General features: G+C 39.3%; 1 protein-coding gene across 1 annotated transcript in view; it reads left to right on the forward strand.

The window, feature by feature from the left end:
• The window catches only part of Cubn (cubilin), a 202,139-nt gene extending 175,064 nt beyond the window's left edge, over positions 1-27,075 (forward strand). Inside the window, 9 exon segments of the mRNA XM_051205896.1 lie at positions 1,169-1,386; positions 10,958-11,166; positions 16,466-16,628; positions 16,988-17,193; positions 19,753-19,897; positions 20,721-20,902; positions 23,348-23,513; positions 25,185-25,420; positions 26,730-27,075. Coding sequence (XP_051061853.1) covers positions 1,169-1,386; positions 10,958-11,166; positions 16,466-16,628; positions 16,988-17,193; positions 19,753-19,897; positions 20,721-20,902; positions 23,348-23,513; positions 25,185-25,420; positions 26,730-26,837 — 1,633 coding nt within the window. The 3' untranslated portion in view covers positions 26,838-27,075.
• The last annotated feature ends 647 nt before the right edge of the window (positions 27,076-27,722 follow it).

Genomic DNA, 27,722 nt, shown 5'->3' on the forward strand with positions numbered 1-27,722 from the left:
CAGGGAAGGCCCTGCTTCCACGCCAGCCTTCGATGTGTACACATTCAGTTTCCCCTATGCAGTGCTAGAAAGGCAGGGCAGGGCCTGTGTTAGGAGCCTCCACTCATCAATGTAGGGATTGATATGTGAACATTTTTTTTTTTTAGATCAGTCCAATGACACAACAGAATATAGTTCATTCTTTGTTATCACTACTTCATATTTTATAAGAATCACGATTATTCCATAGTCTTATTTTATAAAACCATAACTTAATACTGAGGACACACTGTATACCAGATACAGTAATTTGGCTATATCATATTGTTGCACTTGGTGTTTCTATAAATTTCATTTTAAAAGAAGGAAACAAGAGACTGAAAGAACCACCATCCAGCTTATATAAACCTGCTTTCTTCCATTTGTCTTAGCATTTTTTATATAAATAAAAAATAAGACAGCAATGACACTTATCATACAACACAAGAAAAAAGAGGAAGAGTATATTTTAGGTGAGGTTAAAAAAAAAAACCTAGCGTGTTATTGAAGTGATAACATAGGCCAGCTTGTCAATACTCAATCTTAGGAGCTATAGGAGGGTAATGGTAAGTAATGCTGGAAGGAGTCATGCTCCTTGAAGGTGTAGCCACCAGTAAATTGCCTTTATTCAAGAAGTAACCCTCCACACATACTTATGCAAGCAACTTTAGTTAAATGCTATAGGGTACATCAAAAAAGATAGGAACATGGTGAGATGATTGTTGGAAACAGGAGGGATTCAGAAGGAGAGAGGTGGGAGAGAGAACAATGGGGAGATATGATCAGAGTATATCATGTATGCATGGAATTGTGGAAGAATAAAAAAATTATCTAAAAACTGACCTCACGTGAACCTATGCCTAGATTGTCTTGAAATGTAGAACTGTATTTTATTCATCTTTACATCCCTAGCTCCTATCACAACTATTAGTATATTACAGTTACCCAGCAAATATTGGCCTCACATTTGAATAAATTAGTAATGTCTTGCTTATAAGTTTTCTTTCCAAGTGAAGCTTGAATACTGTGTTGTCAGTCTTTTGCTTTGTGTGTGTGTGTGTGTGTGTGTGTTTTAATTTCATAAGAACTATGGGTACAATTTTAAGGGCAAATAAATGAGGGCATAAGTAATAACTAGGTTATTTTACAGGTTCAACAATTTTGAAGTGGCTCCCTCCTTCTTTTGCAAAAATGACCACCTGGAGGTTTTCGATGGTCCTAGCATTGGAAATCGGTCTTTGGGAAAGTTCTGTGGTTCCACGATTCCACAGAATATTAAGAGCACCAATAACAGCCTGACCCTGTTGTTCAAGACAGATTCTTCTCAAACTGCAAGAGGTTGGGAAATATATTTCTGGGAGACATTAGGTGAGTATTTGAGACTTTTGGGGGGGGTTATTCCTCCTTTTCTGCTTTGTTTAATCCCCTCCCCTAGCTAATCCCAGATGATTTTTATTTAAACATAGAGGAATCCCAAATGGAAGGCTCATTGACTATGGTCACTTTATTCCTAGAGTGGTAAAGATTCTTGAGAATGTATGTAATGATTTTATGATTGTAAAAAAGAGGAATGCTTCAATAGCCCAACAACCAAAGGAAGGACAGAAAGCCTTAGGACAAAAGTCCAGATGGCCAAGGCTCTAACTAGCACAAGTGGGAATGGAGGTAAAGAATGGATTGAAGTACTAAAGGTCATTAGAAGGCCAAATACATCAGTAATGTAGCATTTGGAGCATATTGGGATACTACAAGGGAATGCAAGTTGAAGATGTGGCCTCAAGGGCAACTTGTTAGATGATGTTACCTTTGTCTACCCAGGTAGTACCTAAGTCTATTCTTAGTACAGGAAGAACATTGTATTTAGTTTGCTAGATTTGGAGCTGGTGAGCCTGTCAGGTACATAAGTAGAGGTATCTAAGAGATGGTTGAAAAGACATTTGGGCCAGATAGGGTGGTCTCAGAGTCATTGTGGGATAGCAGAATGGCTAAGTATGAGGATAAAGTGAAAACAACAGCCCAGTTTATTGCCACTGCACATGAAAGATAATTATTATCTGTCTACACGAGCACAGGCATGCCTGTCGTTTAAAATAATCAGCTCTCTTTTTAATACTAGTTGTGTAAATGGTGTAATTTTTGTTTGACTCAGGGAAGTATTTTTATTTTTCCTTGAATATGGCTGTGATTAATGTTCTGTGATCTAACACGTCTTCAAACAAATCCCATTCTCCGAGAAGAATCAGAAAGACAGGAGGACTTTCCCACAATAAATCATTTAGGCTCCTTTTCCCCAGGTTTTCTCTTTGCCCATGGCCTGATTCACCTCCACCTTTGTGAATGAAAACAGAGAATACTTTTAACTACATTTCTAGTCATGCTTTTCTGAATTATTATTTTAATTATTTTATTTATTTATTTGTGTGCATATATGCACGTGTCTGTATGAGCACATGCATGTGGAGATGTTCTCAGAGGCCAGACAAAGGTACTTGGAGCTGTAGTTATGGATATCTGTGAGCTGCACCATTTAGGTACTAGCATCCAAACTCTGTGTCTCAGGTTCTTGTGATTAAACAGCAAGAGATCTTGACTATGAAGCGTCTCTGAAGCCTCATTAACACTGGAGGGCAGACATGGTGACAGTTGCACTAGAAAGGTGCTTTGTCACTTACCCTTTTCAACTGTCATGAGAATGACTTGAAAGCAAGTCTCACAGGATACAGAATGTAGCCTTACTAGAATGGTATAGGCTATTTGAAAAGAAAAACCCACTTTGCATGAAGGATCTCACATATTGGGGCTGCCATTGTAGTTCATGTGAAAAATTTTACCACTTTTCTATCTGTGTAAATGCCATTGTCCACTTGAAGATATTCAGGAAATAATGAATTAATTATTGATTGTATTTTTCAGTGAGAACTTGAGTATTTTAAGTTTTAATTGGGCCTTACAAAGCTTTTTAGCTCACACAACTAAGTGTACTGGCCAGTCTAAATAACTTACAGCTTTTTTTGTCATTTTGTGTGGTGAGGAAAAAGAATTAACAAATGTCATTGCAGTTCTAGAGTCTCTAGAATCTTTTTGTTACTGATTTAACAAATAATAATAATAATAATAATAATAATAATAATAATAATAAACCATAAGGTCAAATTTGCCTAATAGCATACACCTTTCTCTTTACCTCATCCATTTAAACCACCCCATCTTTTCTGTAAGGAGACACCTATTCTCTGGACCAGACTGGTTGCTTGTTTCCAAGGCTATTGAACTGCCTGGAAAACAACCCCTCCCCTGGGTAAACAACTGGTGTAAAGAGGAGACTACTGTAACTCTTGATATTTCTGTTCAGTTTTATCTCAACTAGACCCCTAATTACAGCTTTTGCAGCTTTGCTGTTTAGATTATACAGTTGATGATAACTTCTGCATATCTGCTTTAATTTTCCAAGATTCAGTAAAATCGGCTCATGCACTTATTTGACAGTGCACATCTCCTACACGTTTGCTACATTTGTGTTTCTTGTCTACCGAGGGAATCTGGGGGAACTATCCATGGTGGGTAGTTAATAGATGGTGAAATGGAGTCTCCTTTCTTTTGTGGAATTGTTGCTCAAGTGTGTGAGTAGGTGAAGGCAAAGCAAACACCAGGAGCTGGCATCTAACCATGACATAAAATTTTCTCGTATTTCCCATGAGTGTCAATACAACATGGGTAACTAATTGTGAAAGAAGGGAAGTCAGAGAAATTATTGTGCTGAGCTTCCAGGACCCAGGAAAATGAAATTATCTAAAAAAAAAGATGAGCATTTTTCTGGACCAAGTGCTCACCCTTTATCAGATCACCAATGGCTCTGAAATCCCACCCTTTCTATGTGTTTGGAAAATGTGTGTCAGCTCCAGAACTGACATTGAAAACATTCTGCTTTTCCCTAATAACTTTCTGATAGCTTTAGTTTTAGCTTCTCCTTTGCCAGCAGGGCTCACTTCAGATGTCACTAACTTACATGTTATAAATGAAACACTTCATCTTTGAGCATATGTTTTTACAGCTCATGGCCTCCATTCCTTACTATACTGACCTCATACCCAAGTGTCTCACTGAGTCTTTTGTGACTACTCGTTATGTTACACACAGATCTTCTAGATACAGAGCTAGGTGTGTACGTTATGTACCATTGCCATTTCATTTTTATTCTCTCTTTTCTTGAGGAGTTTGGGTGTGTGTGGTGTACATATATGATACATATGCATGTATGTGTGTATATGGAGGCACAAGATTGAAGCAGGACTGTGCTTCAGGTACCCTTTACCTTATACATTGAGGCAGGGTCTCTCAATTGGCTCATAGCTTACCAGTGTAGCTAGTATAGCTAGCCAGCTTGTTTTAGAATCAGTCTTCCCAAGGGCTGTGATTCCAGACTGGCTACCTTGTCAGCCCAGCATCTATATGTAATTAGGTTCCAGCTCCAGGCCCCATACTTGCATAGCAAGTACTTTTATCTACTCAGCCACCATCCTAGCTCTCACTTTTATCCCCTAAATGCATTTTACTAAAGTACAATACTAAACTTGGCCCCCAGAAATGTTTTGGGGAATAGGAGTCATTGAGTAGCCCCAGAGACCATTAGGAGTCCCTGCTGTCCAAGGAGAGAAATCCCTGTCCCTGGATTAAAAAAAAAAAAAAAAAAAAAAAAAAAAAAAAACTATATCAGGGACCTCAATGACCAGAATCACATGTTTAAGCTTTCTGCCTCCTGCTGGTCATAGCAAATATGTCAAGGATGGAGGTCACTCCTTATCTGTCTTCCTTCACCTGGCTTATTAGTCATGTAGAGGTGAGTCAGGCAGCATTAAGGGCAAACTCAGGGGCTGCTGTGAGAGAAAAGCATGAGTACAAAAACACATGTCCAGCCAGGATAGAATGAATCAGAGGTCAACAAAGGCAGGAGTGTGGCCAAAGGGGAAGAGCTGTGTGCCAGGCAGGATTCAGGTACCCAGTGACTCACTATACCACTGCCTGTGATGGAGCTTTAGCGAAACCCTAACCTCTCTATGCTCAGTTTTTATCTACCAAAGAAGACCAGCTTGAAATATTACCATTTTCTAGCTCTTAAGAATCTATTAGAGGTAAAGTAGATTAGTTCCTGGAACATACCGTAGCTGTCCTAAAGTATGTTTTATAACTTAAGTCAAATCAGAACTTAAATTCTAATTAAATCCTAAGGCTTGTAGAGGCCTCTGATATAAACTTTATTCCATCAATAGTGGCTGTGTGAATGAATTGAAGAATAAATAGGTAAATTATGCCTACTTTGAAATTACATTTATATGTGCCTAATATTATATATTATGTGATACTATATATTATACCTATTTATTCTCTCAATTGATTCACAACTTATAGAATTAAGCTATTTTACAGGGAAGAGCGTGGAATCATTTCATCCAGTTCTGGAGATACTGCATCTGACTCAATATCTAATTGCATAAGCTTGGTCTCTAGACCTATTGTCATACTCTTGTTATCATACATCTCTCAAATGTGCCAAAAGTGTAGACAATGTGAAGGGTGGAAATAAGGTGGAGGAATAAAAAAATGGTTGGCTTCTAAAGGGGATATAAAAGGCAGAGGTTGCAGAGAGCCTGGGGCCACAGAAATGAAGGGCGTGGTCTCAGCAAATGGAGGGGACTCTCACATGCCCACTTGAGAATTCATTCCACTTCTAGTTATATTTAGCCTTTCCAGTTGTGGTGTCAAGTTTAAACTCTGAGAGGCATTCTGAAATTGTGTAGCGTGACAATAAAAGAATGCACTTTCAAACATTCACTGACATTAAAAATATGTGTGTGTTTCTCTAGGCGCCTCTGAGCAGCTGGAGACAGGCTGCCAACTGCCTCAACTTCTAGAAGACAAGTGCAGTCAGATAGCCAGGTTATCAGTTGAATAATTTGATAAATCACTACTCACGTAAATCTCAGGGAAGCAAGGGTGGGGTATGACTTGAAAGCAGCCAGGGATGCTATTTGTCTGGTTTCTTAATGTCATTTGCTTCCTTTTACGAAGCCTGAGAATGAGATGAACCGAAACTGTAAACCCATTTAAAGAAAGCTAGACTACGCCCATTTCAGCCCCTTGCAAGCCTGCTTGTTTTCACTGTTGATCAGCTGTCCCCTGAGGATAAAGCTAAACAAAAGGGTATCTGCAGCTTATTCTTTGGGGACTCACTGAAAAGAGTATTTGCATTTGAGTAGCTTAGAATGTGTGAATGGGACAAAGAAAGCAGCTAGTGCAGAGTTCATCAAAACCTTACAGAATCATGTAGGAGAGAGAGGAGTTAAATATTAGATAAAGTAAGAGAAAGGTTTTTAGTAAACATATTCCGGTATCATCTACATCCAGTGTCCCTGCCCCCTGAATGACTACATTTGACCCAAGTCTGGAAGGATAGGATTGTCTGTCCTTGAGCAAATAAGGCAAATGGCTTTTAGAAACCAAGCTGTGTTCATCTTTTCATTTGATTCTGTTTTTAAATCATAAGATGCCAGTCCTGAATAGTACATTCATTATTTTTTGCTATTACTGCATAATACTACCACATAGAATAGTTATATATTTACATATGGTGTATTTATAACATAATTACCTTTATGTATTCCTATTCATAGTCACATGTAATATAATTTGTTATATGTGATATTTAAATACATTTACATTTATGTAAATAATATACTTTAAATATAATTTAAATAATTGTAAATATAGTGAGACCCAAGCACAGTCTGTCTATATTGTAATAAGTAATAATAACTCTGTATGACAAAAAGATAAGTAGCTCCAAATTATGGACTTCAATTTAATGATTTTTTTTACCTCAGGGTTCTGAAAAACAATAAAGGGATTTAGATATTTTATTCTGTTGGTGTAACCCTGATTGGTACAATTGTCAAATAGTCATGTATAAAAGTAGGTGAATTAAGTCACAAGGGAATTAAACAACTTGTCAAGGTCATTTAGTAAGTTCTAAGAGAAGGGGAATGGATCTCTGTCACTGTCAAGTAGCATGACACCAGGGTAGTGAAAGTTTAAAAAAAAATATCAGCTAAATATTTAGTATGAGATAACACATGAATGAAAACAAAAACTCCATTGCCTTATTTAAATTATTATTATAAAACTATTGGTTGTTGGATTTGATCTTACAAATTTTACCTCATATCATCATCAGTCTTGGGACATCCAAGTAATACACTACTATTGACTTTGCTTTCTTTTAAATAGAATGTTTTCCTTTTTAAACTTTTTAACTTATATAATTGTCAGCAGCCAGCAAAATCATATTCCCTTTAAAAAGGGAGTATGTTTATTAATATGTCCTGAATTCTGCAAGTTAAGGAATGCATTCTACCTACTGACATACTACACCAATACTCAGAGACTAAGATTCCTTAAGTAATAAACATGGCATCATTTGTTGTTGCAAAAGAAGCAGTTCCCTACTATGAGACTACCTGTTACACTGTCTTATATAGTCATTATTTTGTGTCTTTTGGTGAATTTTTTACTGCAGTTCTGCTGAATGATGTAGTCAAATATGGCATGAAAGTTAGAAAAATGTCTTTGAAAATGGGCTAACACTCTAGGCTAAAAGTCATTTTGCTAATGTATATATGTATATGTATGTGTGCAAATATACGTTTTCATAATAAAACAACAACTTTATAAACCAAGAAATAGATTTAATTATAAAAATTCTCTTTCTAACCCTATACTAGAAGGCAAAGATTCATCTAATAGCTGTTTGTGTTCTATGTATTCCTCCATTGTTTTTACAATATTCCCTATTTACTTATTGTGCAGTGATTTGAAGGATGTAATGGTGAGTCTAGCAAGTCCTGTGCTTGATAAACTCCTGAACAGTGTGTAAGCTTTGGAGTACCAGAGCCAGTTTGTAATTCTAACATGTTCGGCCTTGGACAGTGTGCTTAGCTACTCTGTCTTCATTTTCTAATTTACAAAATTATAGGGTTGCAGTGTTGATTAAATTGAAAACTCCTTCATACAGTCAAGAAATCCCAGCTCTAACTAGTAGGTTTATCTTGGGAGGTTGTGAAAGGCACTCACTGGGATCCATGCATCCTATAAAGAACAATCATGCCTAAAGTTACTCTATCCTCCTGGGAGATTAGATCATGCTATTATACAATAACTTTTGAAAACACCTTAATAATAATTTCAATTCTTCCTGATTTAGAATAATATGCATAGCTTTCTTTCAGGCCCAAAGGGCATTTGGTTAAAAACTGTTTATACGTGTGCATATATATTTGCACAGCACATTTGTTGACCCTTTCACATCTAACCTTAATCCTGAAGAGCATATTTGGTGTTTGGCTTTTTCTTCCCATAGGGGAATTTAGCATTTAATATGTTGTATGCAATGAAATGACTGATGTGAGTTTTCATTCAACCTTTGTGCTCTTTTCTGTTTTTCATGCCTAATCGTATGTTCCCTTACCCACAGAGGGTGGCGGTTCACAGAGCCTGTATCCCAGCTCCAAGATAACTAACTAACTATGCACTCCTCTGGCTTGACAGGCACTTGCACACATGTACCTTGCACTCACAATACAATAAATAAGATATAAATATATATATATATATATCTTAATATATATATATATATTTATATATATCTTATCGGGGGGGGGGAGGCTTCCAAGTGGGTTCCCACCATCCATAGGATAAAATCAGAGGCTTTTCATGCCCTAGTCTTGAGCCTTGTTATGTTCCTCCACTTGCTTTGTGGTTTTCAGAACAAAATTGTGTCTTCCTACACATACTTTTCATTTAACATTGGATGAGGAGCTTCTTTCAGCCTAGACTAGATTATCTCAATCCTATTTCTACATGTTCTTATTCTATGCAGCCTTAAGGCCTGAGTTGAATATGGTACTGGAGCATTATATATCCTTATAGCAACTAATCAATGATGTCTTGCAAAATTAAAATTTCCCTTTCCTTTTTAAGGAATCTAATTATCTTCACAGTATTATAATTATTTGTTTGTTATTACTTCTATGGACTTCAATCCTAAGTACACTTCCTTGAATATTAAGGAAGTGTTAACTAAACATATTTTCTATTTCATTAATAATGTAATTGTTGCTCCATGCTATGCAAGCCAATAAGCTTAATTGGTTCCCTTATGTAACAGCCCACAACAGGATAAAAGCTGCTCATGCTCAGTTCTCTCTGTATTTTTCAGGCATGATTCATGAGCTGACCCACCAGCAGCACACAGTGTGACTATGTGCAGTACTTATGTTTCAGATTAATTTTGACCTATATACTAGATGTGGCTGTATCAGGGATCAGGCCTTTGGAAGTTTTCAACACCAGAGAATACCTGGCTATGCAAATACTCTATAGCTTTACCTGGCTCAGAAGCTGCGGACAGGGCAGCCTGGACTCCCAAGGCATGTGCCTGTGCTGAAAGCCCCTCTGTACTTTGTGGATAGAGCTAAGAAAGGCTACTGTTGTTTCTACTTCTCATCAAGTCCAAAAGCATCTGAATGTCCCCTAATGTGGAGGGTAATCTTTTCACTGATAGTAGAGAAATAATTGGAATGAAACAGATGGAAGGCCAATGACAGAGGAAGTTAGCTGTGTTTGTGTTTAATGCAAGTTGTAGAACATTAATTTGAACACTAGTTTTATGCTATTTTTACTGTGATGACTTTGAACTTAATTCAATCTATTGCCTTCTTTAGAAATCATTAATAAGTTTTCCTTCATTTTATGTTCTTCCTGTGTCATTTCTAATATACCTACTAGATTGTAGAATCGACAGAACCTAAACCCAAGGGGTTTAGTTTCTACTCCCCCCCACCCAGTAGACATGCAGGTATCAGTAGAGTACTCTGTTTCCTGTAATTTGGTTATGTATTACTAATTGTTGAATTTAAATGTAGGCAATTTTTCTCTAATGAAGTTCTTTTGTTCTCCAGTCTCCTCATGACTTGGGCTGGAAAAGTAAAAAATACAGAGAATGTAATTTAATGTAAACTAGACTACAAAGCTAACAGTCTATTTCTGTCAGACTATTTAAATGAAAAACGGAATGGGAGACAACTTTCTTAGAGGTATTGGGTAAATCTTCATAAATTAAATTTTCAGTTTTGGCAGGGTTCACAAAAGTAGAGCATAAAAGTCAGACATGTACACATTTTCCACCAGCTTTGTTATGCAAAATACTCAATTTTCAGAAAATTGAGTATTTTAAGGTTGGGAAAAGCTCAAATAAATCACATGAATAGCTTAAGAGAAGCACATGCATGTACCTCAATGTGGTTACTTGCTCTCAGGTAACTATGCATGCTGAAAAGGAGGCAACTTGAGTGGGTGATGGGAATAAAAAGAGAGTGTTTTAGTTAGGGTTTCTATTGCTATGAAGAGACACAATGACCATAGCAACCCTTATATAGGGAAAACATCTAACCGGGGTGGGTTATATTTTCAGAGGTTTAGTCCATTATCGTTACAGTGTGATGTGCTAGAATGCAAGCAGAGATATTAATGGAGAAGTAGCTGAGTGTTCTGCATCTTGATTGGCAGGCAACAAGATTTCACTCAGCCTGGCTTGAGCATATGTGAGACCACAAAGCCCACCTCCACAGTGACACACTTCCTCCAACAAGGACATACCTTCTAATAGTGCTACTCGCTTTGGGGGCCATTTTCTTTCAAATGACCACAATAAGTAAGGAGCCAAGAAAAGCTGAGGAATACATGTGCATGCCTGCTAATACTTGGAACCATTTAGATAATGTTCACAAATACATGGTAGAGAATGTAACCTCCCCTTTTCAAAAACCTTCCACAAGAAAGTTAAGATCTTATTGTTCATCTGCACACTGATGTGTCTTTGCTTTCATAGGACCACAGAGTGGATGCGGTGGATACCTGACAGATGACAACAATACTTTTGTCTCTCCTGATTCTGATTCAAATGGATACTATGACAAAGGTCTAAACTGCATATGGTACATAACTGCACCTGAAAACAAACTCATTAATCTCACCTTCACGAAGTTTTCTCTGGAGTCACCAACAGCACAGGGAAGCTGCAACTATGATTATGTGCAGGTAAGACTACTGTACTATAAGAATCTACTCTGAAACACTCTGTTCCAGCTTACCATCTAGAAGTCTTCAAAATGGGAGCACTGTTGCTCACAGCAGCTTCAGTATGTATTACAGATGCTAGTTTCCTATTCAAGTTCATGTCTGCTCTCATGACTCAAACTTCAAGTGATTTTTAACATTCACTTCAAGATTTAGTTTGTTCTGTTCAGTGCCTTGTGAGGAGTGGAAGATAGGCATATGGAATGAGATACTCAATGGAATTTGGCAATTTCTAATATAGATGACATCTGAAGTGCAAAAAGAAGTACCTCTTAATTGGTCTGGGGTTTTTCTTTCTTCCTATTTATGTAAATGCCATCCAAAGCTTCCTAAAAAGTTCCAAAAATCATGCTTCTTTAGACAGCATGAAGCTAGACAGCCATGCTCCCATTCAGTTCTAGGAAAGATACCCAGGGATGCAATGCAAGGATAGAAGATGAAGGGAAGAAAAGAGATGAGTGAGAAAAGCATGCAGCAGCGGTGAACAGTGCAATGCACTGAAGTCAAGGGAAGATGATTTTCCAAGTGATGTGTTGGTAGCCAGTGCTGTTAAGCTGGGTTACAGGCCAAGAAAGGCTATGATCAAGAAAGTTATTTCACTGGATGAGAACCATTTTAATAAGACATTGGGATAGAAGCCAGTTGGTCCGAGGGAGTTCATGAGGAACTAGAGATAACAAAGTGTGGTATGATGTGTGTCAATTCAAGCTCAATCCTTTTCTAAAATGAGACTCAAGTAGCCAGAACAGCTTAAGATGTTATTAAAAACCCACTTCTCTAGGTTATGGAAAATTAATAAGATTTGAAGGTAGATATTAGGTTGATTCAAACCCAGTTTTATTACCAAATGAGACTCTTAGATAACATGACTTCTTATTGCTTTAATTTAAAATAATCATACAATAGTAGCTACTCTCAAGGCTATTTTCAGAATAAAAATGATGTGCATTAGGGTGCACCTTGTGTTATATAATGATTCATTGACCAATTTCCTTCCATTCCCCCCCCCCCTCTTTGGTTATTTCCAAGTAGGCATAGAGATTGTGGAATTTCCTTTTCTTAAAAATACCAAAAAAAAAAAAAAAAAAAAAAAAAAGGGTAGACGAGATGCCTCAACAGGTAAAAGCACTTGCTTCATAAGCCTGAATCCAAAGTGAAAAGTAGTCCTTGGTGTGCTGTAATGTGCATGCACACACCTATGCTTGTATACATACATCACACACACACACACACACACACACACACACACACACCTCATGATTGTTTTAGAAGTGAGCAGAAACTGAACTCAGTAAGTTATCTTAGGTCCTGCATGGAGGTAAATTGGTTGACTTGATTATAAATATTTTTTTTTTCAAGACAGGGCTTCTCTGTAGCTTTGGAGCCTGTCCTGGAATTTGCTCTGTAGACAGGCTGGCCTTGAACTCATAGAGATCCTCCTATCTCTACCTCCCCAGTGCTGGGATTAGAGGCGAGTGCTACTACTGCCTAGTTGACTTGATTCTTAAGAGCCATTCTGTGAGTGTTATTTGCTGATATGTAAGAACTTGTGGCCATATGAACTTCCTAAAGTCATTTTGACAGAAATAGCAGCATCAAGAGGAATTTTTCCCAATAACTGGCAGACAAAAGAAAGGAGAGTGCTGGAAATGTGAAAGTTTGAGATATCTTCCTTAGAGGGATAGGCCTGTGCAGTGAAAGGAGCAATTTATTCCAGCTCATGGTTTGAGGACAAATCCCATCAGGGCAGAGAAGCCATGAGAGTAGGAGCATGTGGCAGCTGGTCACATTATGTCCACAATCAGGAAACAGAGAGGGATAAAATCTGATGCTTGGCTCATTTTGTCCTTTTAAATTCTGTCCAGAACCCCAGGTTATGGACTGGCACTACCCAATTTAGGGTGGGGTCTTTCTAATCCAATCAAGAAACTCCCCCACAGACATGCCCAGAGGAGAGATTGCTCTCTTAAGTTATTCTAGATCTTGTCAAGTTGATATCAATATTTACTATCACATTTTAAATTGTCTATTAAATATTGTAATAAAACCACACTCTATTAAAGCTAAGTTGACTCAACTCTATGGATAGTGTGAAAGCCAGATTATACCACAAGGATTAAATAACTGTTACTATGACAGTCTCTGGGTCTTGAATGTCCCACCAAAACCTAGCTGTTAAAAAGGCACATCTGCCTACATAGGTACTTTTTAGGAAGGTTGGTTACTGAGGACACCAACCTTTGAGAGGATACTTGAGCCCCAACTCCTCCTTTTTCTCTTCAACACAGTATGTAGCATGCAGCCTCCTCCAGTATGTCCTGTCAGGATGCTTTGCCTCATTACAGGCCCCAGACAACAAGCTCTGTAACTATGTCACTATAGAGATTAGTCATGCATGGACTGAGACCTAGAGACAAAGTATATCATTTTTCTCTTGAGCTGATTATTATAGGCATGTTGGGCATGTTGTCACAGTGATACCAGGAAACAAAGGATTCTAGGAAGCAAGTGTGGCTGGGTTATTGTTCAGGACACCATAGACATGCAATCCTGCCCCAGTGTTGTGCAGGGTCCCTCAGGGTGGAGATTTGATCTTGTCATAGAACAGAAGAGAGGTACAAAGAATGCTGGGTTTGGTTGCATGGGAGTCTAGGAGCCATGCCATTGTAACTATGTACCTCCAATCTGTTGCAAGACTCCCACTTTAACTGTGATTGAATGAATGTCTTTGCAGCACAGGGCCACCTTCTACCCAGTATGGGCTTCTTCCTCATACTTCCTTTCACATTTACCATTCTCTATTTAAAACCCATGTCTGATCTTATAGAGTGAGACCCAAGCTTCTTGGCATGAAATGGATGGTCTTTCCCAACATACTTATTTTTTTATAGTATGTTCTATTTTTAAACTCTTTAATATTTTTGTATTTCCCCATACATATTGTAAAAAATATTTATATAGAGAAATATATAAATACATATATACACATATGCTTAAATTACTTTTGGCTCTTTTCACTGGTCAGTGAACACTGTGAAGGTACAGAGAGTGCTTTTATGCCTTTGGGTACACACAAGACCCAACATAAGCCAGGCACATGATACAAAAGTGAAAAAGCTTTTGATGATTGTGAAGACCACAGTGGGTGTAATGAAACTCCATTTTCTGTCAGAAAAAGCATATTGTCCTAAACTTGCAACTCTTTTCTGTAAATCAAGGGCATTAGATTGCAGAACACTTTTCCACTCTGCAGGAATTGACATTGTGTTCATATAGGAGAGACAGTGCCATCTAGTGGTGAGCTTACTTAACTTTTAATTTTGAAATTCAGCACCTTCATTTTATAACAATGTTAGAGAAGCGTTGCTCTAAGATCTTTGATCTGATATGGTTCTGTATTAGCTCATATCTGAGCTACATAAGCACAGAAACTCATTATTAAAGTATAGTTAAAATCGGTGACATATGAACAGAAAGTAAATCCTAGGTTGTGTTTTAACAGGTGTTTGAGGGACATCTAATCCATCACTATTTTCTTGGATGTTTTTAAAGGGCTGTAAGAGCCATGGATGGTTCTCAGTGCCAGAGATACTTCTGAGCATAGCTCCACGCCTCTATGTGTGCAATTCACATTCTTGCAGAGAGGGAGTTTGGTTAAAGCAAATAAGCAATAAACAAGATACAGTTTGATTAGAGTAAAATAAAACAGGATGATACTGGATGTGGGGTTGACCTCTCTGAGGAGGTGACTTATGAGCTGAGGCTCCCTGGCTAGAAGTTATCAATTCTTCAAGAGAGAATATGCCACCAAGGGGGGAGATTGCCAGAGGCAGTGGCGGGGAGGGAGGGCTGTGAGAGGAGACATTGCAGCTTTATTGGCCAGGGCTTGCAGATAGGGGTAAAGAGCGAAAACTCTGCATTAGGTGCAAGGTGTAGCTCTGCAGGAAGAACAAGAGTATAACCTAGGTCATCAGACACCAGGGCAGCATGATGGAGAACTCTGTGGGTGCTCCGTGCAGCTGATTGGTGAGCCGTGCTCTGCTGGCACAGGGTGATGCAACATTGATGTATTTTTAGAAGGTGGAAAGAAGCAGGTATGGCTATAGTGGAAATGGAGAAGAGTTGGGTACGACTGAAGTTTAGTCTTAAGCTGTTTATAGAGATAGAGAAGGCTTGGGGAGAACATTTTAGGGACGAGTGGGCTTTGATATGAGCATATCACCCTAGAAACACAAACCTCAAATCCATATGCTAATGGTATTGGGGGAGCTTTGAGACACACTTGGGGTTAGATGAAGTCATGACAATGGGTTTCTAGGATGGTATGAATGACTTCATACAAGATAGAGCTATGCAGAGCTGGTATGCACCTGCTGTCTCTTAATATGAGACTCTCATGTCAGAAGGTAAAAAGGTCTTCATTGGAGGCAGCCCTGGAATTCTGAAGACTTCTCAGCCTCCAGCACTATCCACATCAACTTATTTGTTCATAAATGATTTTATCTATAGTACTTTGGCACAATTTGACAAAACAAACCAAGGCAGGTGGATAGTGGGTGAATAATCAAAGCACTTACTAGGTATTGATGAAACATTGTTTATGCCATACATACTGTTGAAGTCAGGGGACCCAGTGTGTGAAACATGGGGCTAAACTGAAGGAATCATAGAAAAGACATTCCAGATACAGGAAGAGTGGTCCAGCAAAGGAAGGCAGATGCTATGGCTGTGAAGCAGGACTGAGCCTGGGATGTTCAAGGAGCTCAGACAAGCAGACAGCCAGAAAAGAGACCCATGAGGTCTGAGGTGAGAGGAGAGCCCATCCCATTAGGCCTGGACAACTGTTATCATGGGCATGGCCTTTGTATTAAGAGGGTAAAAAGCAGTTAGGCAGCTCTGGGTCTGACTTCATTTTAGCAGCAACCTCTGGATGGCATCTTGAGAGTAAAGAAGATAAATAAGAGCCTCCGGAAATACCTCTGGTAGTAATTCAGGCATCAGAGATACTAGGAATGGTCTGAGAAGCCCACAGACATATGTTGTTTTGTTTTTAAATTATATACTACTTTTCCTAAGAGAAAAAATATATTTGGCATCATACTGGATTTTTACTGAAAGCCATTATAGTATTACCAATCTAAATTAAAACCGTGTTTGTAAGAACAGCAATATAAAGACCCTTAGTACTGATCTGTGGTGACCTCAGTGTAAAGTAATAATTCCTCTAGTAATTCACTACTATGAACTCATTTTTTTCCAGATAGCAGATGGCAGGAGCATAACATCAAATTTAGGTGGAAAATTCTGTGGTACCCAAATACCTGCCCCTTTTATCTCTTCGAGAAACTTCCTTACATTACAGTTTGTCTCTGATGTCACTTTTGAAAAACAAGGATTTAATGCTACGTATACTTTTGTGGACAGTAAGTATTTTAATGCATTATGAAATACATAAGTCCTCGGGCACTTACAAGAATGCATGCTTATTATATCTAAATTAATTATAATTCCAGTGGATTATTAAACACATGTGGGCTACATTCCCTGCTTGCTTTTTCCTTTTCTTTAACGAACGAAGTCTCACTAAGCTGCCAGGCTAGCCTTGAACTTCATCCTTCTGCCTCAAGCTTGCAAGGGGCTGGGATTATAGCACTGCCTCACCAGGGCATACATTCAAATTCTTAAAAGAATAATGAAATATTTCCTGTTGGCCAGGCTAGATCATGATTTTAAAGATGATATGATTAAAATGTTTGTATTTTTTTCTTTCTCCTCTCCTCAGGGCCTTGTGGGGGATCACATGTTGCAACTTTGACCCCACAAAACACTTCATCACCTCATTTGTCAAACATCAGACGTCCATATTCCACCTGTACTTGGATCATTGAGGCTCCTCCCCACAAGCAGATCAAGATAACTGTGTGGGAATTACAGCTGACCTCACAAGACTGCTCACAGAACTACTTAGAACTTCAAGATTCACCACAGGTAAAGAGTTCAGGATAATGGCCATCACATCCTCAACCCCTGCAAGTAAAGTCAACCTGAATAAAGTCCCTGTTACTTCTAGGACCCTATTGTCTTCAACAGGAGAAAAAGCCCTCCTTTCCATCATACTGAGAAAGTTAAATGTAGTCCTGTAGGAAAGAGGCTTCCAAAATATTTTGTGTCTAAGGATCATCCGGGTATCTTGTTAAAAACACACATTTGTAGGGCTCTCTTTAGACACCGAGACATCTACATAACAGATTAATCAAAGTGTGATGAGCATGTCTTGTATTCTGTCACCATTCCCAGAGCTCCATGGTCATGCCTGGAGAGCCACATATGTGGCTAGCAGGGTGTGTAAGGATGAACTGAAGGGATCCATACAAAATACAGGAAAACCAGTTGAGTCCGTTTGGCTTAGTGGGGCTACACGTATGGCAATGTGAGAGAATAAAGAAGGGGGTGAAACAGAAGCTGTCTGAGCTCAAGGAGATAAATATCCCAGTCTCAATTTCACATGGGGAAAGATGATGAGACAGCTGGTGCATGAAAGACCTAGAGATTTTGAGCATTATGTCCTCGATAGATAGTTGGAACAAGGAGAATAACAAGGTGGCCAGAGAAAATATTTAAATTCAGGGCTCATAGGCTGAGTTCATACTCTGAAACTATTGGGAAGCATTTGGATGGTCTCTGCAGTTGGGTCAATAGCTAACTTGTTTACTCTCAGAAGGCCTGGCAGTACAGTAACAGGGCTCTCCTCCTGGGTTTTCAAGGCCCTCTACATTAAAAAAAAAACAACAACAACAACAAAAAAAAAAACAAACAAAAAAAAAAAACTGAGTTTCCTTGGTTTTTCACATGTCCCTAACTTGTTGGGGGAGACAAAAATCTAGTTTGACTTGGTGTAGAGGGGCCGAGATGCAGAGATTCACAAGCTAGAGAACAATCTGAGTGTCATGTAGATCCTAGAGACCAAGGTTATTCTTAGGCTCCTGAGGTGGTTGAGATGCTGGGTTAGTGACATTCCACTGACAGTGGTTGTCAGCATAGAGTTCCTATTTCCCAGTGGAAGTCCCACAAGAAGGACTTAGAGCCAAGTGAAATGAGACTCCTTGGGTCAAAGGTCTTTATGAAGCTGGAACAAGGGGGATCGGGGCAGATCCCTCATCAGCACATAAAGGGGGTTTGAGGGGAAACTGAGGTATACAAGAGCATATGAACTAGCTTCAAATCATACAATGAGGTTGTTTAATGTGCTATCTATAAAAATAGTCAAAGCCTCTAAAGGTCTCAGTAATGAGAAATACACACTTCTCATCACTGAACAATATGCTCAAACTGAATGAATAAAGGAGAATACAGTGAACAAACAGGAAATAAAGATAATAACAGCAACAAAAATGATAGATGGGCTGGGGAAAAACCGGAACTCTCGAAGTACTCAAGAGGAGAAGGAGAAGCTAGTTGGAAGATCATGGAAGGCTTGTTTGGAGGGTGTGTGAACACTGGAGAAAGTGTAGGGTGGATAGCTGGCTCTGGAGTAGAAAACCATATAAAGTGGAAATGAGTATCACCCATGTAAAGTTCAAAGTAAGGATGTTTAGTGCACTGCCTATAAAAATACTCAAAGCCTCTAAGGGCTCAGAGCAGACCTAGGACATAGACAGTCACTATGAGCTAAGACACCACAGAGGGCAGATGCTCTCCTAAGAACCCTGAAGAGCCCTCCCCACCACTCTGCACCACTCTCACCCAGTGAACTGTGGAGAAAGCCTCATGAGGGTGCTGGAGACCTGAGATTCATGTGAGACTACAAAGTCAAAAGTCTTGGGATGTAAACACTGGGGAGTTAAGTAATGCTTACTTAAGCAATGGTTACATCAGACAAACTTAGGGTAAGGTCAATACAGAAGACAGTAGGCTAAGCCCAGGAGTAGGAGCACAGACCAATAGCAGGAGTCTGGAAGCAGGGCTGGAGTGTGTGCCTTCAGACAGAGTCCAAGAACTGCATGTATTTCAGCCACCTGTGTAATGTGACAGGAGCTGCTAGGTGCTGCCTTTGGGGTACTTACTTGCTTATATCTGTAGAAATTACTAGACATTTGCCCTGTGCATTTGAGAGGGAACAATGGTTCCAAAGTGCTGCTGAAGAGAATAGGGACCTTATTATAGGTACTCTAGGGAGTACGACCAGCTCCAGCTAATCTAAATTGAACTCTATAGACTGTGGGAGAAACTGGGGTAACAGACCTGTAGGGTGCTCACACAGCCTTGCTCTGTACCCAGCAAAACACAGGCTCTAGCTGTGATATGGCTCCAGAGGGAAAGACCTTGTTTTCTGTAGAGAAGTGATCTGCTCATGGGTTTAGCAGCAGAAACTCTGCTTGATATCCCAACCCCTCTAGGAAGGTGGGACACTGCTAATGCCAAGTGTTGCAGGACACTTGAGACACGAGCTGGATACTAAAGTCATATGATAAACACAGTTTACTATCTGGTTTGGGTGCCCTCTTCTGAAACCAAATCTGAGGCAATGTGGCTTCTATTTCATTTCAGAGAAATGGACCAGTGACTCAGTTCTGTGGTGCCAACTTTACAGCCTTGCCAGCATTTTATTCTTCAACGAGGACCACAATTGTCATTTTCAAATCTGAAGTATTAAACACAAACTCTCGAGTGCATTTCAGCTATCAGATTGCAGGTGAGTCTACAACCTCTTTTTATGGGGAAAGCAGATTTGGTGACAGGAATGCTGTAACTGACTGCTGTGAGTACATCAGGTTTTGTTAAGGTAACACATACCCATCAGAAGTAAGATTCAACAATTGAAAACTAAGCTTTTCAAGGTATCTCCAGTGGCACATTCTTTGCTGACATTCACAACTCAGTGATTTTTGGTGTGGCCACAATGGTGGAAATCACTCTATCTTAGGAAATTGTTTTGTAAATAGCATTTGTTAATGAAGAAGTTGCTTGCAGTTAGTGTTTGCAGAGACTATTTCCTGTAAGGACTGTTTTGAACCTGAGTAAAACTAAAGCAGCATTTGATTCAAAGACACAATTACTTCTGGTCTTTATTTTACTAAAAAAAGAAAAAGAAAACAAATGGCAAAAAGAAAAAATGTGAATTGTAACAAAACTAACAATTCTGCAGGTAGTGTCTGGGAGACTGAACCTTTGGGTCTAGAAAAAGTCTAAATGTCAGCCACTGACTCTTCCTCTGAGTGAGCAGGAAAGTCCAGAAGATGCTGGAGTGTTCTTCAGAGGGTGCTTGCATGTCACACTTTTCACATAGGGGCTCCCACATCAGCCAGGCATGGCCCTGCAGCTGTGCACATGCAGTTCTCAGCTTGTCTCACGTCCCATTTTTCTCAAACATCAGCCAAGAGGCAGAAGTAGCTTCTGAACTTTGCTCAGATTCAGTAGAGTTTAAATGCTGAGCTGTCAAGATGAAAGAAAGCACACGAAATATGTGGGTATGTACATTAATTATGAATTTTTTTTTGCTTTTTTTAAAATCTTAGATTGCAACAGAGAATACAACCAAGGATTTGGCAATCTGAAGAGTCCTGGATGGCCTCAAGAATATGATAATAACCTGGACTGCATCATTATTCTCAGAGCCCCACAGAACCACACTATTTCCCTCTTTTTCTATTGGTTTGAGCTGGAAAACTCAATACAATGTCAACATGATTTCTTGGAGGTGATATATACTTGAAAATAATCTAAATGGATGACATAAAAAGATGATGGATTGCTAAGAATGTTAATCCAATATTTCTCCCTTCCTTTTGTTAAGTTAATCATTTTTTTTTCATTCTATAAATGTGTACCGAGGATATTCTAGTTTCAGTACCTGAAGTAGAGTATGGATGAGAATATCGTAGTCAGTTGATTCAGGAAGGGAACAGAGAAGAGTTTTTCAAGGAAGTTAGATCTGAATACTGACCTACAGGATGAGTGTGAACACCAAGGTGCTGATAACACCGATTATGTGTGAAGGTTTTTATACACTGGTTCCCAGGGGCATTAAATGGGTGCCACACCTGTGTTCTGCCAACACTGAATCTAAAACATCCCAAATGGCCATACAGAAAAGGCTCTGAAAAATGTCCACAGCCTCCACACCTGACTCAAAGATTTATTTCTTTTGTTACTGATGCTTTGATCTGGACCTTAAAAGCTTAATCACTATTTTAACTGCACATAGTTGGGGTAGAATATGATATTGCAAACACATATACCATGCATATTAACCAACTCTGGGTAGCTAAAATTTATGTGTTTGATTAGCTTTATATTCCAAATAAGCTCTCCAGAACTGCCTGATCTTCACGGGATAAACAACTTTCAGGCTCATGCTGCCCCTTTTTTCCTGATGTTTCTTTTCCATCAGCTTCTTGTCTTCTGCTGCTTCTTAATGCTAACAGATTTCCTGCCTTTCTGGTCACCAGCTCATGCCCAGCTGTCTTGTTTCTGTACTATCCTATCCCACCCACCCTGTGTGTATGGTCCTCAACCTGAGGGAGAATGGTGTTCCAGGAGATGGTCTTTGCCCATGGATTCAGCTCCCACAAGCTTCCTGATGGCTTGTTATATAGGAAAGTTTCCCATATAGAATTAAAGTAAATCTGTTGTTAATCAGTATCCCAAACAGAGAATTCCCAGGGAAAGCTCATGTCTTCCTCATGGGATACTTTCCATGGTAGGAGATGAGAAGGGGGGAAAATGAAGAGAGAGAAGCTATGAGGTTTGTGCTAGTCAGTGTTAGTCAGTGCTAGTCAGGGGTTAGACTCAATTTACATGCTTAACGTCCTCTAAATCAAACGCTTCTATGAAGTACTAAACAGAAACAAGAGAGCAGAATACAGAAAAGGGTGGACTCCCTCCCCTGCTAGCTCTGAGCCACCCCTAACTTAGCCTTTGTCATTTGTCCTCTGGATGCTGGGAAGTGAAGACTTGCTTTTTAGCATTGAAGGGTAAGAACTATGCCACCCAGACATCCTCCTCCATTCCAGAGAATGGATGGGGAACTTCCAGTTACATTAGCAGAAATAGGAAGCTACAACACGACCTCAACATATCCAAGTCCATTGCTCCTGAGGAGACTGTGTACAGGAAGCCCTAGTGTTCCATTCAAGTTATCTATAGCGGGAATGGAAGACTTGCATGAGGACTCTATAGTGTATTGCTAGCAGATAGGGCCCTGCTCCAGACGCTACTGTGAATACATCTATATCCAACTCCCTCTTTAATTTCTCAGATATGTCTCTGCTCTGATTACTCCATCCTCCTTAGAAACATGGATATGATTAAGCTCTAAGCTGTATGTCTCTCTTCCTCAGCAGTGGTTTAAAAGAGGATCCCAAGGAAAGCAAAATCAAAGTCAAGAGTACAGGGGTGTCAGGTCCCACCTTCCAACATTTTTAAATATGGCAGCTCTCCCAAGGCCTTAGAGATGACTGACCAGTCTGTTCTGGCCAGAGCCATTTTGTTTAAACATTTAGCAGAAGAACCAACAATATTCAAACACTTGCTGTTGTGCCGGTCTAGAAGAAGCCTTCCCAGCTCATTCTGCACCAGTTCCTTTGCACCTTTGCAGCGGCTGGGTGGTTCAGGCTAACAGATGGCTTCTCAGACTCTAGACACATAGATGCTAAAACCAACTCTTCCATGCACTGCCTACTCATTGCCTGTAACCATTCACACATGAAGCCTCTAGAGTGCTCTGAGAACACACGGTAGGAAGCATGATATAAGGCTGAAGTTGGACTCACATGTGCTTAACCCCATCCCACCCTCATCTCATTTCTTGTTTCTCCTCCATCCCTAAGAGGAAAAGAAACTCAACAGGGTCAGAAATATTATAGCTGCATGGGGCCATTTCCCCTTCCCACATGAAAAAAGACCTGTTTCTGAAATATGGTGTATGTTGTACATTGCTACTGATTTATGCTTTTCAGTGGGAAACATCCCACCACCTACCTCATTCTAGTATTCTGGAACCTGAAGAATGGGAGTTTGAGGCCAGTCTGAGCTAGGGAGGAGACACTGTCCCAGAAAACACTTACTGGACTTGCCTCACGTATCATTGATAAATTGAAGCAAGAATAGTATGGATGAGATAACTAATGGTTGGTTTTAACAGGTAAGAAACGGCAGCACCGCCACCTCACCGCTGCTGAACAAGTACTGTGGATCACTCCTGCCGTCCCCCATCTTCTCTCAAAGCAATGAACTGTATCTGAGGTTTAAAACTGATATCTCAGTCACCTTACCTGGATATGACATTATTTGGACCTCCTCTCCATCTGGTAAGATCCTGTGAGGGAAGCCCCGCCCCTGCCATGGCTAGACGTAGTGTCCACAGGAAATAGGATCACAGATTAAACGGCCTTTATTACATTAGATCTGCACCTGATGGTTTTCTGTAAAACAATTCAGATTTTTAATGCTCAAAGTACTGATTTTTCAAAATACTACAATTATTTATCATTCCTATGATATAAGACTGCATTTTACATGTAGAAGGCTTGAGGATGTAAACATTGTAAACATTCCTGTATAAACTTTATCTTGTTCTTCTGGTTTGATCACCAAGGAATTCTCTTTGAGAATTCAGTGAATGAAATTACAAGAAGGCCAAATCAGGAACACATCCACGTGTACATGAGCAGCCACCTGAGTACACAATGAGTATCCCACTGTGTGTTCATAGAAGCTCCTGGTGGTATGCACATATGAGTAGCTGTGCCCTTCCCAGTTCCTGTCATTTGGTGGCAGTCATTTATCATAATTGCTTCTTTACGATGATAATCATCTTCCTGAATGTTTGGTTGCCGGTTTATTAACAGGCAGGAAATATAAATCATGTGAGCACACTTAGCTCAAGAAAGGAGGGATACCTTTATGAAAGTTCTGTAACAGCTGAAAACCTAAAAAATAGAAACATAAAAGGAATCTTTTAAGTGTACACAGGGTTAAGAAAGGGTCCCATGCATAATCTCTATATAGTAAGGTCTTTATACCCAAAGGCAGCTCAGTAATAACTGCCCATATTGGAGACAAAAGGAGGAAGTAATGGATGTGTTTGCATTACAGGCCTACAGTCTTCCACTTGGGAGGAGGTGTGGTCATAAACTTAGTAAAAACTGATTTTGAGAAAAATAAAATTCAGAAAGAGAGAGAGAGTGGAGAGATAAAAAGCAAATAACAAAATAAATCAGCAGGAAATAAAGTGTGACAATCAAGTTGCTCTATCACAGTTACCCTAAGCAGTTTCTTCTGGATCCTAATGGCAGCTTTGATGTATAAACGAACAAACCAAATAAAGTGAGCTTTGACTTCAGGCATGCTTTTCATAACTACAGCTCACACTTCAGAAAACATTTTGCTAACTGTTATCTTTGCCCAGGAAGTTGATTACTTGGGGAGAAATTTTGGTTCTGGGACCAATAGGCACCCTGTTGCTCTTATACACAGGAGACTCTGGTAAAGGCGGCATCACACCAGATTTAGAAATTGATTAGGTCTTAGAAGTGTCAGCTCCGGCCTGGAAAAATCAGGTTTTTGTAGCATCTAAGCTGTGATATCAGTCTGGGCATGCCATAGAACTTGATTTTGGCTGCCCGTCCAAAGTTACCTACTCTGCTGTGGAGCCTACTCTCAAAGCATTCAGAAAGTTGACTTTCTGGGTAACTATTGTGTTATTTTCCAGCTTGTTTCCAGCCTGAGGTTAGTAAAGAGCAGTTCCAGGGGAAGTTACCTCAGGTCATAGACCATTGAGAAAGGAATATCCAGTGGGAATGAGCCTGGAGGGGCTGTCACCCAAGAGGAGGTTTTCTGCATTTGTTGGCAACTTTTGCAGATTCTCTGCCCTCTTAAGAAGATAAAGCTGCCCTTTTCATTGCCTGAATGTGTGGGAAAGCAAGCTGGATGGTTTATATTTTTGCTAAACACAACCTTTTTCTATTACTTCCTTGCAGGCTGTGGAGGGACTCTTTTTGGTAACAATGGTATATTCGCCAGCCCTGGCTATCCTGGAAGCTACTCAAACAACACTCACTGTGAATGGACTATCTTTGCTCCTTCTGGAAGACCTGTTACCATCAGGTTTTCCTTTTTCAGTATTAACCCTCCAGGAGATTGTGCCCACAACTACCTCATTGTCTACAACGGGCCAGATGCCAGTTCACCGCCCTTTGGACCATACTGTGGAAAAGTGAGTAAAGCAAACATTATTAGATTTTTCACATGTGATTTTTAACATTGATGGTAACAGTACAGGTATAAGCAAAAAACAAAGTTGCAAGACAATGGTTTTCTATTCTGGGGCCATGAGCGCTATCTGGTGGCAGATATGTTATATTACACTCACCCCTGAAACCTACAAAATTAGGGCAGCATGTTTCTAATTATATCACTGGAAATCTAGAGAATTAAAATTGTATAAATTACTTTAAAATTTGTTGTAAAATTTTATTTTTAGGAATATCAGTAAGTTCACCAAATCTAAAAGTTTGAGAACGCTACCTATTATTACCAGAACTGTTTGTTGACTATATATACACATATATGCATATTTTATACTGTTTAGTCACTTACCAATCTGTCATTAATACCTTACCACACCCACCGGTTTAGATACATTTTCGGTGTTTTATTTTCTGCCTACCTGGGCACAGCCAGGATTACTTAGCAAAGACCCTGTGCTGTCCTTAGCTATTGACTACTACACCTGCTCCTTCTTCAGGAAACATTTTGATAACTATGTCTTCACACAGGAAGTTGGTTACTTGGGGAGAATTTTGATCTTGGAATCAAAAAATTATTTTTTAGCATTTGTATGGCTCCTGTGTAGTTCAGTGTCTTTCAAGCATTCATCTCCATTTGATCCCACAGCGGACAGTGCTGCAGGAAGGACAGTTGACTCTGAACTTTGTAGTTGCAGGAGAACCAGGGCATTAGGAGGCAGATGACTCCCATGGAGACCAGTGTCTCATTAAATCTAAGTATATATACCTGGGTATGCTGGTGCTTTCAAAATATACTCCCTCCCATGCGTACCATTTTCCCTTTATTTCATTAAACAAAAGGCATTGCCAATATATTTTAATGCTTTACAATGTTGACCCAAAATATAAAGCATAGGAATAAAAGAAGAAAATTAAAACACTAGCATAAAACGTCAGGTCCTCTGGTAGCTAGCTTCTGTGTGATGATCTGCATATGCTTTATGTTGCGCTAAAGATGCACATCAGTGTTCACACTCCCTTCAGAATTTTAGAAAGTGAAAGACAAATGGGACTTTATCATACCTCCCCACCATCATCTCTCAGCCTCCTGTCCCTGGAAGCATTCTTTTGTATTAAGTAATGCATTCATCATTGGCAAGTTACTTGTAAAAATGCATGTTGGTTCAGTATTAGAATTTACAGAATGTAAACTCTATGATGCTTCTATAGGTAATACTGACATTTCTAGAAATGTGTTCAGTTTAAAAACTAACCTTTCCCCACTTTCAATTTTAGGACCTTAGGATAGCCCCCCTCACAACTTCATCAAATCAAGTCTTCATAAGATTTCATGCTGAGTATACAACACAGCTGTCAGGGTTCGAGATACTGTGGGACAGCTAAATTGGGAAAGATGAATCGTCAGATGCCACCCTACCCAGAATTCTGCCTTCCTCATCCCCATCTCTGCCTGAGCCACCAAACATGAACTGAACTTCTATGAACTTTATCAGAGACAGTGTGGAACCTATTTTGTACATTTGATGTTCTAAATACAGAATATAATTTTGTTTGACTCGGCTGTATACACCAATCTAACTGGATACCCCATTTATTTAACTTTTAAAAAGTTCTTTACAGGGTTGAATTTACCACGGGGCATATTGGTATACATTTTTAAAAGCTGGTGATACAAATACATGCATTGTTTTCACTATAAAAGCCAAAGTCAAGGTAGTAAATGTTACTGAAAATGTTAAAAGTTCCATTGTCTTCATTTTTAACCCATTGCAACTTGGGTTTTCACTGTGGCTTGGGGTAGAAGGATTTTCTGTGACCTCTGAAACTGTTCTCCATCATGAACTCACTCCGAGGAACCCCCGGCTTTCATCACCAGTTCTACTTTACAATTTGTTCTCTTACAAATGTGTATTGAAGTCTACCCTGTGACACACACTAAACACAGAGAAGAAAATGAAGACAGCCATAGTTTTCTATCAACTGCCACCTCTCTATACCACAGACTTCCCAGTTCCATCCTTCCTGGGTTCTTTTGTGAACCTTCCCCTCCCCTTCCCTCTTCTCCCATTTTCTCCCCTCCTTCATTTTTTTTTTTTTTTTATAATTAGACTTGTCCTACTTTCTTAGAATTGCCAGCTTCCCAATAATGACACGGACGCTTATTATTAATTATGAAAGCTTGGTCTTAGCTTAGGTTTGTTCCCAACTAGCTCTTATAACTCAAATTAACCTGTTTCTATCAATCTACATTCTGCCATGTGGCTTTTA

This window comes from Phodopus roborovskii, unplaced genomic scaffold (assembly GCF_943737965.1).
Source record: "Phodopus roborovskii unplaced genomic scaffold, PHOROB, whole genome shotgun sequence".
Taxonomy (NCBI): domain Eukaryota; kingdom Metazoa; phylum Chordata; class Mammalia; order Rodentia; family Cricetidae; genus Phodopus; species Phodopus roborovskii.